Below are 13274 nucleotides of genomic sequence, written 5' to 3'. Positions count from 1 at the left end.
AAAAAAAAAAAAAAAGCTTTTATCTTTTTCCAGAAAAATCAATCCTTTTCTCTTTTCTCAATTCATATCCCTCCGATGAGGTGTAAGAGACACACCGTAGATTTCAGCAGCAGCACCAACGGCGTATGCGCTTCTTGCCTCCGTGAACGTCTCCTCTCCCTCGCTGCTTCCGCCGCCGTCACAGCCGCCATTGAAGACAACAATCATAACCAATCACGCAAATCTAACAATCCTCCTCCGCTTTTAATATTCCCTCGCTCTGTTTCTCCTTATGTTACCCGTAGAAAATCCGACGCCGGAGCTGGAGGAGATCCTTTAACATCTTCTAATCGGAGATTCATCACAACCCCTCAAGTAGATCTCGCCGGCTACTCATGCAAAGACTTCGAATCGAACCGATCTCATAATAAACCAAAAGAGAATAAAAAAAATTCGTCTAGATTCTCTAATCTATTCAGAGCTAGATCTGAAGATTTCGATTCGAATCCCAAATCCAACAATCATAGATTCTCTAGCGACGCGTCTGAGTCTTCGTCGTCTTCTTCACGGTCATGGATCTCGACGATTCTCTCAACCGGTCGCCGGAAAAAGCAGCCGTGTTACATAGAAGATGTAATCGCAGGTCGTAGACCTCAGCGTATATACTGTAGAGGAATGTCACCTGCGAGAGATACGACGGAAGCGGAGCCGTCGTCGGAATCGTTAGAGGAATTGAGAAGCACACCGGCGACGACGAAAACTCCGGGGAGGAGGAAGGTTGGGAATGGGATAGGGAAAAAGAGTATGTCCGGGATGGCTTTTTGTTTGAGTCCGTTGGTGAGAGCTAGTCCTAACTGTCCGTTTAAACGGAGAATGAGATTTCCGTCGGAAGTTGGTAATTCCGGCGAGGTTAGTACGGAGCAGGAGAAGCCTCATATATCAGCTGCGGCGTCGTTTTGTGCAAATAGATCGAAGAAGCTTGTGGATTTAGGTAGAGTTGATCGCCGCCGTTGAGTTCGTTTGGTGGTTTAGTCTGGTCAACGTATTTGTTTGACTTGTGGATGGATAGTAAATTTTAGTTTACCGCTCGTGTGGCTTTTTCTAAAGATGGAATTTTCCAAAAATCAAGCTTTTTATTTGGCTTGAGGTGAGAAATAATCAGAATGGAACGTAGTTTGTAATTGTAATTTGTAACTACCACCTTGTAACGTTTTGTTTCTGATTGTAATTGTAGAGTTTGATGGGCTAAATATTTTGGTTCAGACAAGCAATGTAGTGTTCTTCTTTTAAAAACTTATGTATCGAGCCAGGTTGTGTTAGTTAAGAAAGCATGTCAAAGTATTGGATCGATCGGTAGAATTGTGGAACTTGATCAAAACGGAGCTAGATTCCAACAAGTTTGGACCAAATCAGGAACGGATCGTATAACGATTAGATCCTACTAAACCATAACTACTAGTAGTACCGTATCAGGTTAGTCAATCTATAATGAGCTCAAGTGTTAATTCAAATGTATGTCATTAGACTAATCATTACGGTTTTGTATGTCAGCTTAGATTTTTTAATTAAACTAAAATTTTGACCCATGATTTTCTTGCTATATCATTAAAGAGTGTGACAGTTTTTAACTTATATTTTTTTGTCTTCACCTTAGAAAAAGTTTATCTTGGGTTTCACAATCCTCCTTTCTCCAAGTCCACTTCAACACAGACCTACAAAGCCTAATATTGGAATCGCTTATATGACACAACTATCAAAATATATTATCGACTTTTCATAAAATCCAAGTACGACATTAGACTGTTTTCAATTCAACTTTCATTTAAACCAAAAAATATAAAAATATTCAACTTTATAGAAGTTGAATTGTCTAATTACGTGTTGTTCAACAAAAAAAAAAAAAAATGTCTAATTACGCAAGACGGCAAGAGGGGTCCATGGGATTCATCTCCATGGGTCCGTGAACGTTCACAGAAATTAAGTTTGGTTAGGTTAAGGAAAAAAGATCAACTTATCTAAGAACAGAACTTAGATAGAGAGATATGTAAAAACATATTCATGAAAATTTGATTTTGATTTGAATTTTATTGTTTTGAGCTAAAATAAAATCACTTTATTACCGTTCAAACCGTAGAAGTTCAAGTCAGGAAAGCTTATAATATGGATTTGTTGTTCACTAAACTAAGCTATGAACATTTAAGGTTTTAACATTTAAAGTTGCAAAGAATTGTCAAGGAAAAAAAAAAAAAGTTGCAAAGAGAACGAATTCTGTTTTGAGGGAATATTGTTGACTCATAAAAATTTCGTTTTCTGATCAATCTCCATGTTCCATTCAACACTTTGAGCTCTTACATTCTGGCTTGTGAGCAGAATCTAGTGTCAGGAACAAGAGATTCAAACAATAGAACAACTATGCTGTCACTGAAATTACAAGAAAAAAAAACAAAACCTGAAACTCTTTGGTAGATGAGAGCACCATTGAATGCACAATTTCAATGCTAGATTTCACTGGACGATTGCTAATAAGTCGCTTTCTTTACAAAAGCAATGCTTAGCATCTGTTCCAAAATCAACCTGAAGAAATCAAGAGAGAGAGATGTATCAGTTTTCACACAAGTATGATCAAAGTCATAACAGTGTTCCATTATACTCCCTCTATATGTTTAGAAGATTTTAACCATTTTAAGAAAACAATGATTACAGAGTTTAAATATATTATTTTCTTTGACTAAAGAGATATTATTTAATTTTAAACCAATAACAATTCAAAATTTTAAATATTTCCAATGATTACTTCTTGAAATTTACAAAATATCAATATTTGTGGGACAAAAAAATATCAATCTTTATGAGACAGAAGGAGTAATCATCAAATACAAACCTCATAGGCGCTCATAGAACACAACCTGTAAAAAAAGAAAAGAGCATGAATGAATGAATGAATGAAGAAGGAGATTCATACAGTGATTTCATTTATCTTTAAGCTTTAGGAAGATGAAAGCATACCTTCTTGCCAGGTCCTACTTCCCCGACCTCAGACCCAACAGAGACAACCTGTAATCATCAACTCCTCCATCATCAATTGTTTCTTCTCAAGTCTTGTAACAACCAAGTAAAAGATCAGGGGAGAGCTAGTCTTACCTCGCCTGTTAGGTACCTCTCGAATTTCACAGCTGATTTAGGCAACAGTACTCCACCTGAGGATTTCTGCACACAAGCACCAAGCTTTGCCACCTCAACACAAGACATATATGATTCACAGCAAGGACTGTAACCATTCTCTAAATACATTGATTTACCAAGACTCGAGAAAGACTCATGATTCGTTCACTAGAACCGAAATACCACGAGGTGAGCAACTAAACTAATTTTTTTTGTTCTTTTTGTAATCTCAGTATCCTAATAAATTGTTCACAAGACTTTAAAGATCATAAAGGGACATTTCAACTCGACAGCTGCGGATCCACAGGAAGAGAGATAAGGAGATCGACTGAAAAAGTCAAAAGCTAAGAGACAGAACCTCAGAAGGCAATTCAAGACGGACAAGGACTCTGTCTGCTTGTGGAACAACCTGCAAAAACCCAATTACAACAAACAGAAATGATCTCCCCCAATTAAAACAAAAATCACCACCAATAATAGATCAAAGGAGATGACGACGAAAGAAAAAAAAAAAAAAAAGGTGTGTACCTTTGCCGGTTCCCATTTGGTGGAAACGGCGTTAATTCTTATGGAATTTCTTCGAAATCCTATAGAAGATATAAATAAACAAGAAGGGATTCGTTAATGGGGGGAGTAAGTAAGACACAACAAAAAAAGTTAACACAGAAACCAGAGAAACATGGATTAAGATTTGTACCGAGAAGGCTCGTCTGGTGAGGTAGAGAAGAAGCATTGGTTTTGATGGGAAGAGACAAGAAGGGTTTAGGTACAGTAAAAGTAGAAGCCATTGGATAAGTTCCTTACTCGATGAAGTCACACGACACGGCGGAGTTATTAGGTTGGGAAGTAGAGTAGGTAGACTCGTTCGTTCTTGCTGTGTTTTGTTTGTTGGTTGACGAACCTTTTCTTCTACACACTTCTCATAAGTTCTTTTTTTTTTTAAGTTTCTGTCCTTCGTTCGACTTAATTTTGGGCTTTACTATCTTGTTACTTTATGCGCTCATCTTTGAACACCAGTCCTGATATGGTTTGGTTTTTTTTTATGTTAATCCAACCTGAATTATTTAGTTCCTTAATGGTTGTTAAACTCGTAACTATAAATGTATTTTAATTAATTCTTTTGAACATGATTTTTGTTTTTACATAATTTTGAATCATATTCATTACCTTTTTGTTATAAAACGAGAGAATATATAAATCGTAATAGTACCGGATTGGTGATACAATAACGAAGGTGAATGGAAATGCCATGGTGAAAAAAGTCTCCATCTTTTAATTTTCTAACAAAATTTTCACTTTTTTGTGGTTTTGGTATTTCCCGGTTACAGATTTTTGTTTTTTTCTTGTATATTCTAAACATAAGTTATATCCAAGTTATTTGTCCCCAAAAAAAAAGAGTTGTATCCAAATTAAAGGAAATTTGGTATCATCTGAAATCAATGTTTTAAATGAATGGCCTTGGACACACACACACAGACGAATTACTGAATATTGTCAGATTGGAAGAGAAAATATACCATAAGAAGTAGTAATATACTTACCTTATAACCAGAGAATTCATCTGTTATATCGTCAGAAAGTAGTAAAACGACCCAACCAAAAAAAAATATCCGTGATATTGAAGCAAAGAACTTCACATAGTGTTTATATTTTTTATGTACAAACCAAAAGCAATGCTCTGTTTTTTTGGTTTTGGTTAAAACGAAGTGAATGAATAAAATGTAACCGACTCACTCGCTCACCAGTCTCACACTCCTGATAGCCACCGGAATAGCTCACTTATCTCTTCTCCGGTATGATTCGCTTCTAGATCCATCACTGTCAACTCCTCGCTCCGACGACTGCTCCCGGTAAAAAACCTACCAGAGCTTCTAAACGACATTGCACGCGACGATATACCTCTCGAGAGTCTGTCCACGTAATTCTTGAGCCAGCTTCTAGAACCTTCGTTACCTATATCCGCCGCTAAACTCGCTTCAACCGCCGTCGTTGCTGTCGCTGTAGTCGTCGCGTCTTCTTGTTTTCGCGATGTGCTTCTCCGGTTAAAATTCGACTCTGAGATTTCTGATTCGACGTCGTCAACTATGTAATCGAACGAACCGATTGAGTAAGATCGGTGCTGATCATCAGGAGATTCTGGAATCGGTGTTTGACGACGGCTAATGGATCCGATTTCGAGACGGAAGCTGTTTTCTCCTCCTCCGCTGGTGTTGTTGTTGTTGTTGTTTCCGACGGCGACGACGAGAGACTTCATTAAATCTGACTCCGAGGCGAAGAGAGGAGAACGACAGAGAGGACAAGTCTGGTTCGAGACTAGCCAGATATCGATACAATCGGCGTGGAAGCGTGACAGCAGAGAGGAAGAAGACGGAGCTGATCCTCCGGCTCAAATTTCGACAAACAGACGGCGCAATCGCCGGAATTAGTGGAAGTAGATCGGCGAGTCACGGATGAGAATTTGAAAATCGGGAGCGAATCGAGCACCGATGATCGCTCTGTTTCCGGAGCGACTCTGTTTCCAGAGAATCGTCGGGAATCTGAAGTTACGGCGGCGGAGGAGGAGGAGGGGGAAAACGAAGAAGAAGAAGGAAGAAGGGAGCGGTGGCTAAAGCGGTTGAGACAGCGGAGGAGGAAACAAATGGAGACGGAGATGAGAAGAGTCATGAGAAGGATGAGGATGATGACTACTACGCTAGGTCTGAGACTATCGAGAGAAGAAGAGTGAGAATCGTAGTTTTCGCCATGGCTGGGATTGATGAGTGATGCCATTGTTGTCTGTTGATGGATGAGAGAGCTTCAGAGAAAGAAAGAGAGAGAGAGAGAGAGAGAGTTATAAATTTCCCAACTGTTTTATATTAATGACGAAGAAGAAAGAAGGAGAAGAGAGGCACGTGACGTGAGAGAGGGGAGAGAGAGGTCACGTGAGAGTCATGGACCGGTCTTATTTATAAGTAGTACTGTATAAAGAAGGGAGGGGACGACGTTGGGAAAGAGGCAGAGAAATAAATGTTATCGAACTAACTCAAACTGTCCATATTTAATACCACCATAAAGTTATATCAAATCAATTTTGCCTTTTCAATTAGCTTTCACTATTTTCCAATTTTAATTTTTAGGAGTATACTACTGTATTATTAAGACCGTTAATAAGATGATAAAATTAGAGAAGAGAGCGTGTATTTCTTTCTGTAACCATTTTTTACTATAGTTAATGATATATGTTATAGTTTACTATATAAAAGCAAACAAAAATGTAGTATTTAAAAAGTTTCATTTTATTTAGGGGGGGTTTTGGAATCATATCTTGAGTTCCTTCCTTTATACTTACCTTGTTGAGTCTAAAAACAGATGGATACCATTTTTGACATTTTACCCCGTTGATTCTTATGATAATTGTTGTTTCAACTTTATGTTGCTTTTGTGATAATAAGCATAGCTTTTTACTATTATTTTCACACTGTCCTTTTCTTATACTATCCATTAGTGGTTCTTTTTTGGTTGCCAAGGGTTGCAAAATCCGAGGTTTTTTATTTATGCAATTGAACCCGGAAAAAAGTTTGTCTCCTTGCGTGAACGAAATCAGGCTTCAAGAAAGCAAACCGGCTTCAATGGGGAAAAGTTTGTAATAATCTTACTAAATTACCATAATTTGTTATAGAATGATTATCATATATACTTATCTTTAAGAGTTACCTGGGTTTGTAGATCAGGAATCAAATGGAAATAGTGCAATACAGTATAATGGCCAAAGAAAACAGAAGAGTACAGTTGCTCTTGAGACTAGTCAAGAAAAAAAAAATGTAATGACATTTAAAGAATATATATCATAAATGTGATAAAATAAAGTAAAAATCTTTGACAGAATAAAAATCAAGCATTCAAGCTATAGATTAAAATCAAAAGTTAAAAACTAATACTATATAACGTACAGCTGCCAAGGAAATGTTTACTCAAAACTTTTTTCGTAGATTTGTTAGGAAATGACACTGCTGAAACAGATCTTGTTTGCTTCTGGTGTTGAACAGAATGTTTATTAACATTCTATATTATCTAGAACCTCAATTAATAATATTCATATATGGTCAATGTATTTTTAAACAAAACACTGGGTACGAGCCAAAACGAAAACTATATAGTATAGTATTAAATAAATTCCACAAGTTAGTTGGCTTAGAATTAATACGACTCCGCAGGGGACATGTGAACACAGCTCTTATTAGGATATCTGCTAAATCAGAATGACACTTGTAATATTAAGTCCATCACGTAATGGCATATCCGTAGAGAGAGCCACGTGACTACTCATTGTTGGATATAATTGTTTTTGTGTTACATCTGTATTTTTGCGTAAATTAAGGTTGCGGTTGCACGTTCGTAGCATGCCCTCTTACTCCATTTAGCTTTTATTATAAGAAAGTTCATAGTTTGGAGTTTTCACTGTTTCGGTTTTATTTTTAAATACATAAGAAACCAAAGATTAATTATACAATTCGAAGATATATCAAGATCAAGTTATCCAGAAACTATGCCACCAAATACGTAAATCGCATGTAGATACAACCTGTAACTGTAAACATAATACTATTCGATTAGCGATTAAAATAACTTTAAACCCCTATTAAACAATCATTCTCTCATCCAATCATATACTTAAAGTCTTAGCCAAACGTTTTCCCATTTTTTGTGCTTCTTACATCTTTTTGAGTAGTTATATAACTTGATATAAAGTTTGTGTCCTTCTTTTTATATTTTTTAATATATATTGATGAATGTAGTTTCATTTGACAAATACAATAGTAAGCTAACCTTATTATATATGAAAATTAAAAATACTTGCAGTTATAAAATTGTTTGTACTTATATGTATCATTTGTTAGCGGACATGTTTTTATTACTGTATAATTTAGATAGGTGCTATATAAATGGCATATTATATATTTAAGAGTGACTTAGGTAGATGGGGCTGAAAAGTCCAAATAATCCTCGATGATTATGCGGGAGTAAAGGTGCTCCACCCGTAGGTTATTCTATGTAGGGGACAACATTAATAGGAGGTAATGATGAGACTCATATAAATTGAAATAATTTGTTACAAAAAACATGCATAGGTTGTAATCGGTTAGTAGTTAAACTGAGTATAAGGGGGTGACGCCTACGAAAACAACTTACATAGATTGAGCCTAACTCATGCTTTTACGAAATAATTTTTCGAGTTATTATGCAATGGATTGATATCTCCTTACACATGTAATATTAGTACGCATGCATTCGTGAAACTCCATTCCTGCAAAAAAAACATATGTATGTCTTAGAACAATCACATGTACCCTAAGTTTTCCACATGTGGGTTTCCATTGTCCCGGATCCATCTTCCGTGGTACAGGGTTCTTCGAGATTTCGAAAACGGTAACGGGCCAGAACTAGTCGTTACGCATGGTAGTGTTAATCAACTAAGCCCATGGGCTAAAGAAGATGAATACCAAGGAAGATCAATTACAAACAAGTCTGTTACCATGAATAAAGATATCATATAAAAAACATGTCATTTTATAAGTACACACGAATCATGACATCGCCACTTGAGTTGCCTCAAAAATCGTCCACTGGACGATCGACATGACACATTTAGGAGGGAGAATACCTATCGGTGATACGTATCCAAGGCATTTAATGCAAATGCAGAGACACTACGAGCTACGACGGTAGCATTAGTAGGTAAAGATTTTGGAGAATCCGTAAATAGTATAATAACATGGGTTTCGCGCATACATCAGATAATAAAATATGTATCGGGGCGACACATGTGTCGAAATCAGCTACTACTCCACTGGCGAAAACCCTTATCGCTAAGAAAAACATTTAAATGCGCGTATACTGTAAGTCTATCTCAAAAAAATCTCATGCTGCATAAAGGTAAAACATTGACACTTTGACGTGACATCCGCTTTGCAGTGTAAACCTTCCTATCGCATCCCTCGGGTTATGGGGGGAATCATGAGGATTCAAAAATCAAAAATATGTGGACAATAGCCCCACAACACTATTCAGCAAAATATCTAAGTAAATATTGTAGCCATAAAGTGGTTCTGACTCGTTGACATATATATCTGATACCGTAGCTAGCATTTACACACGAACACACTTATAAAAAAAAAACCAAAGGTTGCCAAAAGAAGATCAGGGTTGAAGTAAAAGTTGCAGAGGTAGGTAAATAGACAGTGCGTATAAGACAACTAAAATCTTTGTTTTGTTTTTTTTGTACAACCACATCTACTTTGCTATATTTAATGATATATATCCTTCGCGTAGGTACAAATGGTTGTTATAACCGAAATAACTGACCGTCCTCTTCGAGTCGTCAGTGGTTCATGGGGCATCGGTGGCGATGGAAGTTGGGTGTTCATCCCAAACCCATTCAACGCCGTGCGGAGAATGACTATACGTGAAGGCGAACGAGTAACAGTTGTTCGTGAGCTCGTTAGAGCCGCTTTCGGGATGGAATATGATGGATGGGAGGTCCATCTTTCGTATCAATGGCCAGAGTGGATGGATCTCAACTCTCCACCGGATGTGAGGTCCAAACCCGTAACAATACGTACTGACGAGACCATGGCCATATTCCATGCTATATAGTAAAAAATTATGATATCTTACATATACGAGAGTCGGATATTTTACATAGGTAACATGCTAATTGAATTTTTGTGGTAACTTAAAAGGTCGACTAGGAATGGAACTAGTTGTGCAAGATGTATTGTACGAAGGGGACGAACTGTTCGTAGGACGTGTTTTCAAAAACAAACAAGATTGCAACGTCAAATTAGCAGTCCACGCCCTAAACCGGCGCTTTCATTTTCGGAGGGATCGGTCATGCCAAAAATTTCTCACGCTTAAATGCATATCACCAACTTGCCCATGGCGTGTCTACATAGTCAAACTAGAAGACTGTGACAACTACCAAATCAGGAGTGTTACGCTGACACACACGTGCACCGTCAAAGAGCGCAGTAATTACCATAGACAAGCAACAACGCGGGTGGTCGGTAGCATTATGCAGTCAAAGTTTGAGGGAAACACACGAGGTCCCCGGGCAGTCGATCTCCAGCGCCTCCTGCTAGCAGATCATTCTGTAAGGATATCATATTGGAAGGCGTGGAAATCAAGAGAAGTTGCCATTGAGGGCGCACAAGGATCGGCTGCTAATAGTTACTCTCTCTTGCCGGCGTACATACATGTTCTAAAGCAGGCGAATCCTGGCTCTGTCATTGAGCTAAAAGAGAGATCGACGCAGCTGGGCAGTATAGGTTTAAGTACCTGTTCTTAGCATTTGCCGCATCACTAGAGGGATTTGCGTTCATGCGGCATGTCATCGTTATAGACGGAACACACTTGAAGGGGAAGTATGGTGGCTGTATGTTAACGGCGAGCTGTCAAGATGCTAACTTTCAAATATTCCCACTAGCATTCGGCATAGTTGATAGCGAGAACGACACTGCTTGGGAGTGGTTCTTCCGTGGTTTGAGCTCTGCGATACCAGATTCGGAAACCCTGACTTTCGTCTCCGATAGACATTCTTCAATTTACACAGGCTTGCGAAGGGTACGTTTCTAAAATATACCTCAACTAATAGCTCTTTTATTGTCAATTCTAAACTACCATATAGTATCAAACATGTTACCGTACAAGTTACATGTCCATGCCCCTACTATACGGTGGCTGCAATAAGGTAGAATACAGTAATAATGTATGCAAGTAAAATGACATGTTACATTAAATCTTGTCATGTTTCGATGTTAAAGAACTAATGTAATAATGTAAAATGTCATGTTATAGTAAATAATGTATTGTTATTATGTTATAATAGTGTCATATTATTATTATATTATTAAACTCGTGTTGTGCCTTTATAACAAACCTAACCTAATCGTATTGTTCACGTGTTGATCATGCAGGTTTACCCTAAGTCACATCATGGTCCATGTATTGTTCACCTACAACGCATCATCACATCAAGTTTTAAGAAGAAACTTCTGGCGTTTCACGTCTTAAGGGCGGCGTGAGCATACCGAATTTGCGACTTCCATACGTACTTCAACGAAGTCATCAAGCTTGATCCAGCATGTGGTGCTTACCTTGAAACCATCGGGTTCAGCCACTGGACACATGCTTACTTTCTTGGCAACAGATACAATGTTATGACAAGAAATGTAGCTGAATCACTTAACTCGGTTCTCAAGGAGGCACGAGAGCTACCGGTAATCCCACTCGTAGAATTTATTCGGACTACCCTTATGAGCTGGTTTGCAATGCGTCGTGAAGCATCAAAAAAGAGATGTCAACACTAACACCAATGATACGTGAAGTAACTCATCAGAACTTCAAAAAACCTGTAAGCTTCTCGGTCAAGAATGTTGATAGGTTCGAGTACCAGGTCCAGTCAAACAGTGGTGGAAATTACCATGTTAACCTCGGCAAAAGGTCCTGCACGTGTAGAGCTTTCGACATGCTATATTACCCCTGCCCACATGCAATATCTGCAGCTGTAACAGAAGGCATAACACTGCAGTCCATCATGGCGCCTGAGTGCTGGGTAGACAACTAGAGGCAATCCTACCAGGCGTCCATCAAGCCTGTTCCAGATGTTTCGAACGCGTATCCACTGCCAGCCTCGATTGCTTCTCTCGATTTGCAGCCCCCATTCACACGTAGGCCACCGGGGAGACCAAAGAAAAAAAGGATACCATCACGTGGAGAGTTAACGGTAATTCGAGATCGTAATTACACATTTGTTTTAAGGGCGTATGACGCGTTTCTCTAAGTATAAATATTTAGTACCTTCTATCATCGCTAACCCTGAACATTAACTATCATTTTCAGGGGAGACGTAGGAACGCGACTAGGTGTTCACGGTGTAATGGTGAGGGGCATAACCGTGCTACATGCACGGTGCCTATCTGAAGGTAAAAAATAAACTTTTTCTGGTAGAGCATGTCTATGAAACACACCACCATTACTAATTACCATTTCTTATTAGGTTGCAGGAAACTGGGGGTTCTCGTGTATTAGCAATGGGTTTTATTCGGTAGGGGTAGTCCATCAACGTATGGAAAAATTAAGTGGAGGGTTCTTGCTATCTTGTATATATTAGCATGGAGATACTGACCTTTATGGTGGCAAATGGGGTACAGGAATCTTAATGTGTTGAAGAACCTACCACAAGCAGCCAGTGGCGCTTTTTTTATTTTCAGTTTTTTGTTGTTTCCGTATGTAAAATATTGCTCTTGTCCCCCTTATTTTATGTAGAACTCATGCTATTAAATGAAAACACGAGTGTTTAATAAATATGTGGAAACGTTCAATACTATTGCAAAAGATAGGAGGCTAGATGAGTCTCATAGAAACCCTATGGCTGGAGTTATTAAATTATTTTGGTTGAGGTTTGGTGAGTATTTATTGAAGAATTGCCACTGACCAACTTCCTACCCACTTTTAACATAAATGGAGGGTTCCGCATAAAACTACTATAAATTCATATTTGAGGAGACACTATCACAACCACAAAAATGGGAGAAATCATGTGGAGAGGGATAATGCGGCAGTTTTTAGATCATCCATCACATATGACTAAAAACGGCATGTTCAGGAAGCAGTTCGAGAGAGCTTTGGCCGACGAAATACCGGAAGCACACTACCTAAAAGGATTACGTCTAGCTTGCCGGGAAAAAGATTTGGCTTTAGCGAAAAAACACATGTTCAAGCCGGTGAACAGAGTCCCTGAGGCCGTTTTCGTCATGGCGATGTTGGCTGCGTGTGGTGGGGAGACAGACGTAGGTGAGGTCTTCACGGACCAATTGATGGGCATGTCCTGGCCCACTGTTCTGGGGATGGGAGACACAGTATTTGGAACACTGGAAAGAATGCAGGTAACGCGTGGAACCGCTTACACACGAACTTGGAACTGTGCGGTCTCTGAATTCCACAATATCTACGACCGCTGTGAGGAATGCTACATTTTCTGGTGCACGAAAGAGTTTTGCCGTCGCTGCTAACTCTTTATGTTTTAAATCCTACGCATGTTTCAAAACGAAAACAGCCTATGTAACTATATAATCCAAAACCTATCAATTTTAATA

The 13274-nt window shown here is 38.5% G+C and overlaps 2 protein-coding genes and 1 pseudogene across 2 annotated transcripts; 1 reads left to right on the top strand and 2 right to left on the bottom strand.

The window, feature by feature from the left end:
• LOC104749317 lies at positions 7-1252 on the top strand. The gene has a single exon (XM_010470915.1). The coding sequence runs from the start codon at positions 76-78 to the stop codon at positions 991-993; it is 918 nt and encodes a 305-aa protein (XP_010469217.1). The 5' UTR covers positions 7-75; the 3' UTR covers positions 994-1252.
• On the bottom strand, positions 2210-4072 carry LOC104749316 (10 kDa chaperonin). Its single transcript, XM_010470914.2, has 7 exons — positions 3839-4072; positions 3670-3728; positions 3500-3550; positions 3121-3186; positions 2986-3033; positions 2861-2885; positions 2210-2553 (listed from the first exon to the last, which is right to left on the bottom strand). Exons 1-6 carry the CDS (start codon positions 3927-3929, stop codon positions 2862-2864), a joined length of 339 nt encoding a protein of 112 aa, XP_010469216.1. The 5' UTR covers positions 3930-4072; the 3' UTR covers positions 2210-2553; position 2861.
• On the bottom strand, positions 4740-6081 carry LOC104749315 (annotated as a pseudogene).

This window comes from Camelina sativa, chromosome 16, assembly GCF_000633955.1.
Source record: "Camelina sativa cultivar DH55 chromosome 16, Cs, whole genome shotgun sequence".
Classification (NCBI taxonomy): Eukaryota; Viridiplantae; Streptophyta; class Magnoliopsida; order Brassicales; family Brassicaceae; genus Camelina; species Camelina sativa.
This window is presented reverse-complemented; position numbering and strand designations above follow the sequence as displayed.

Excerpts from the sequence above, each read along its gene's own strand:
- LOC104749317 (XM_010470915.1), top strand. The coding sequence starts at position 76 with ATGAGGTGTAAGAGACACACCGTAGATTTCAGCAGCAGCACCAACGGC.
- LOC104749316 (XM_010470914.2), bottom strand. The coding sequence starts at position 3,929 with ATGGCTTCTACTTTTACTGTACCTAAACCCTTCTTGTCTCTTCCCATC. Across the intron at positions 3,729-3,838 it reads TCACCAGACGAGCCTTCTCG|GATTTCGAAGAAATTCCATA; the intron begins GTACAAATCTTA and ends TATCTTCTATAG. Across the intron at positions 3,187-3,499 it reads GTCTTGAATTGCCTTCTGAG|AAATCCTCAGGTGGAGTACT; the intron begins GTTCTGTCTCTT and ends GCTTGTGTGCAG.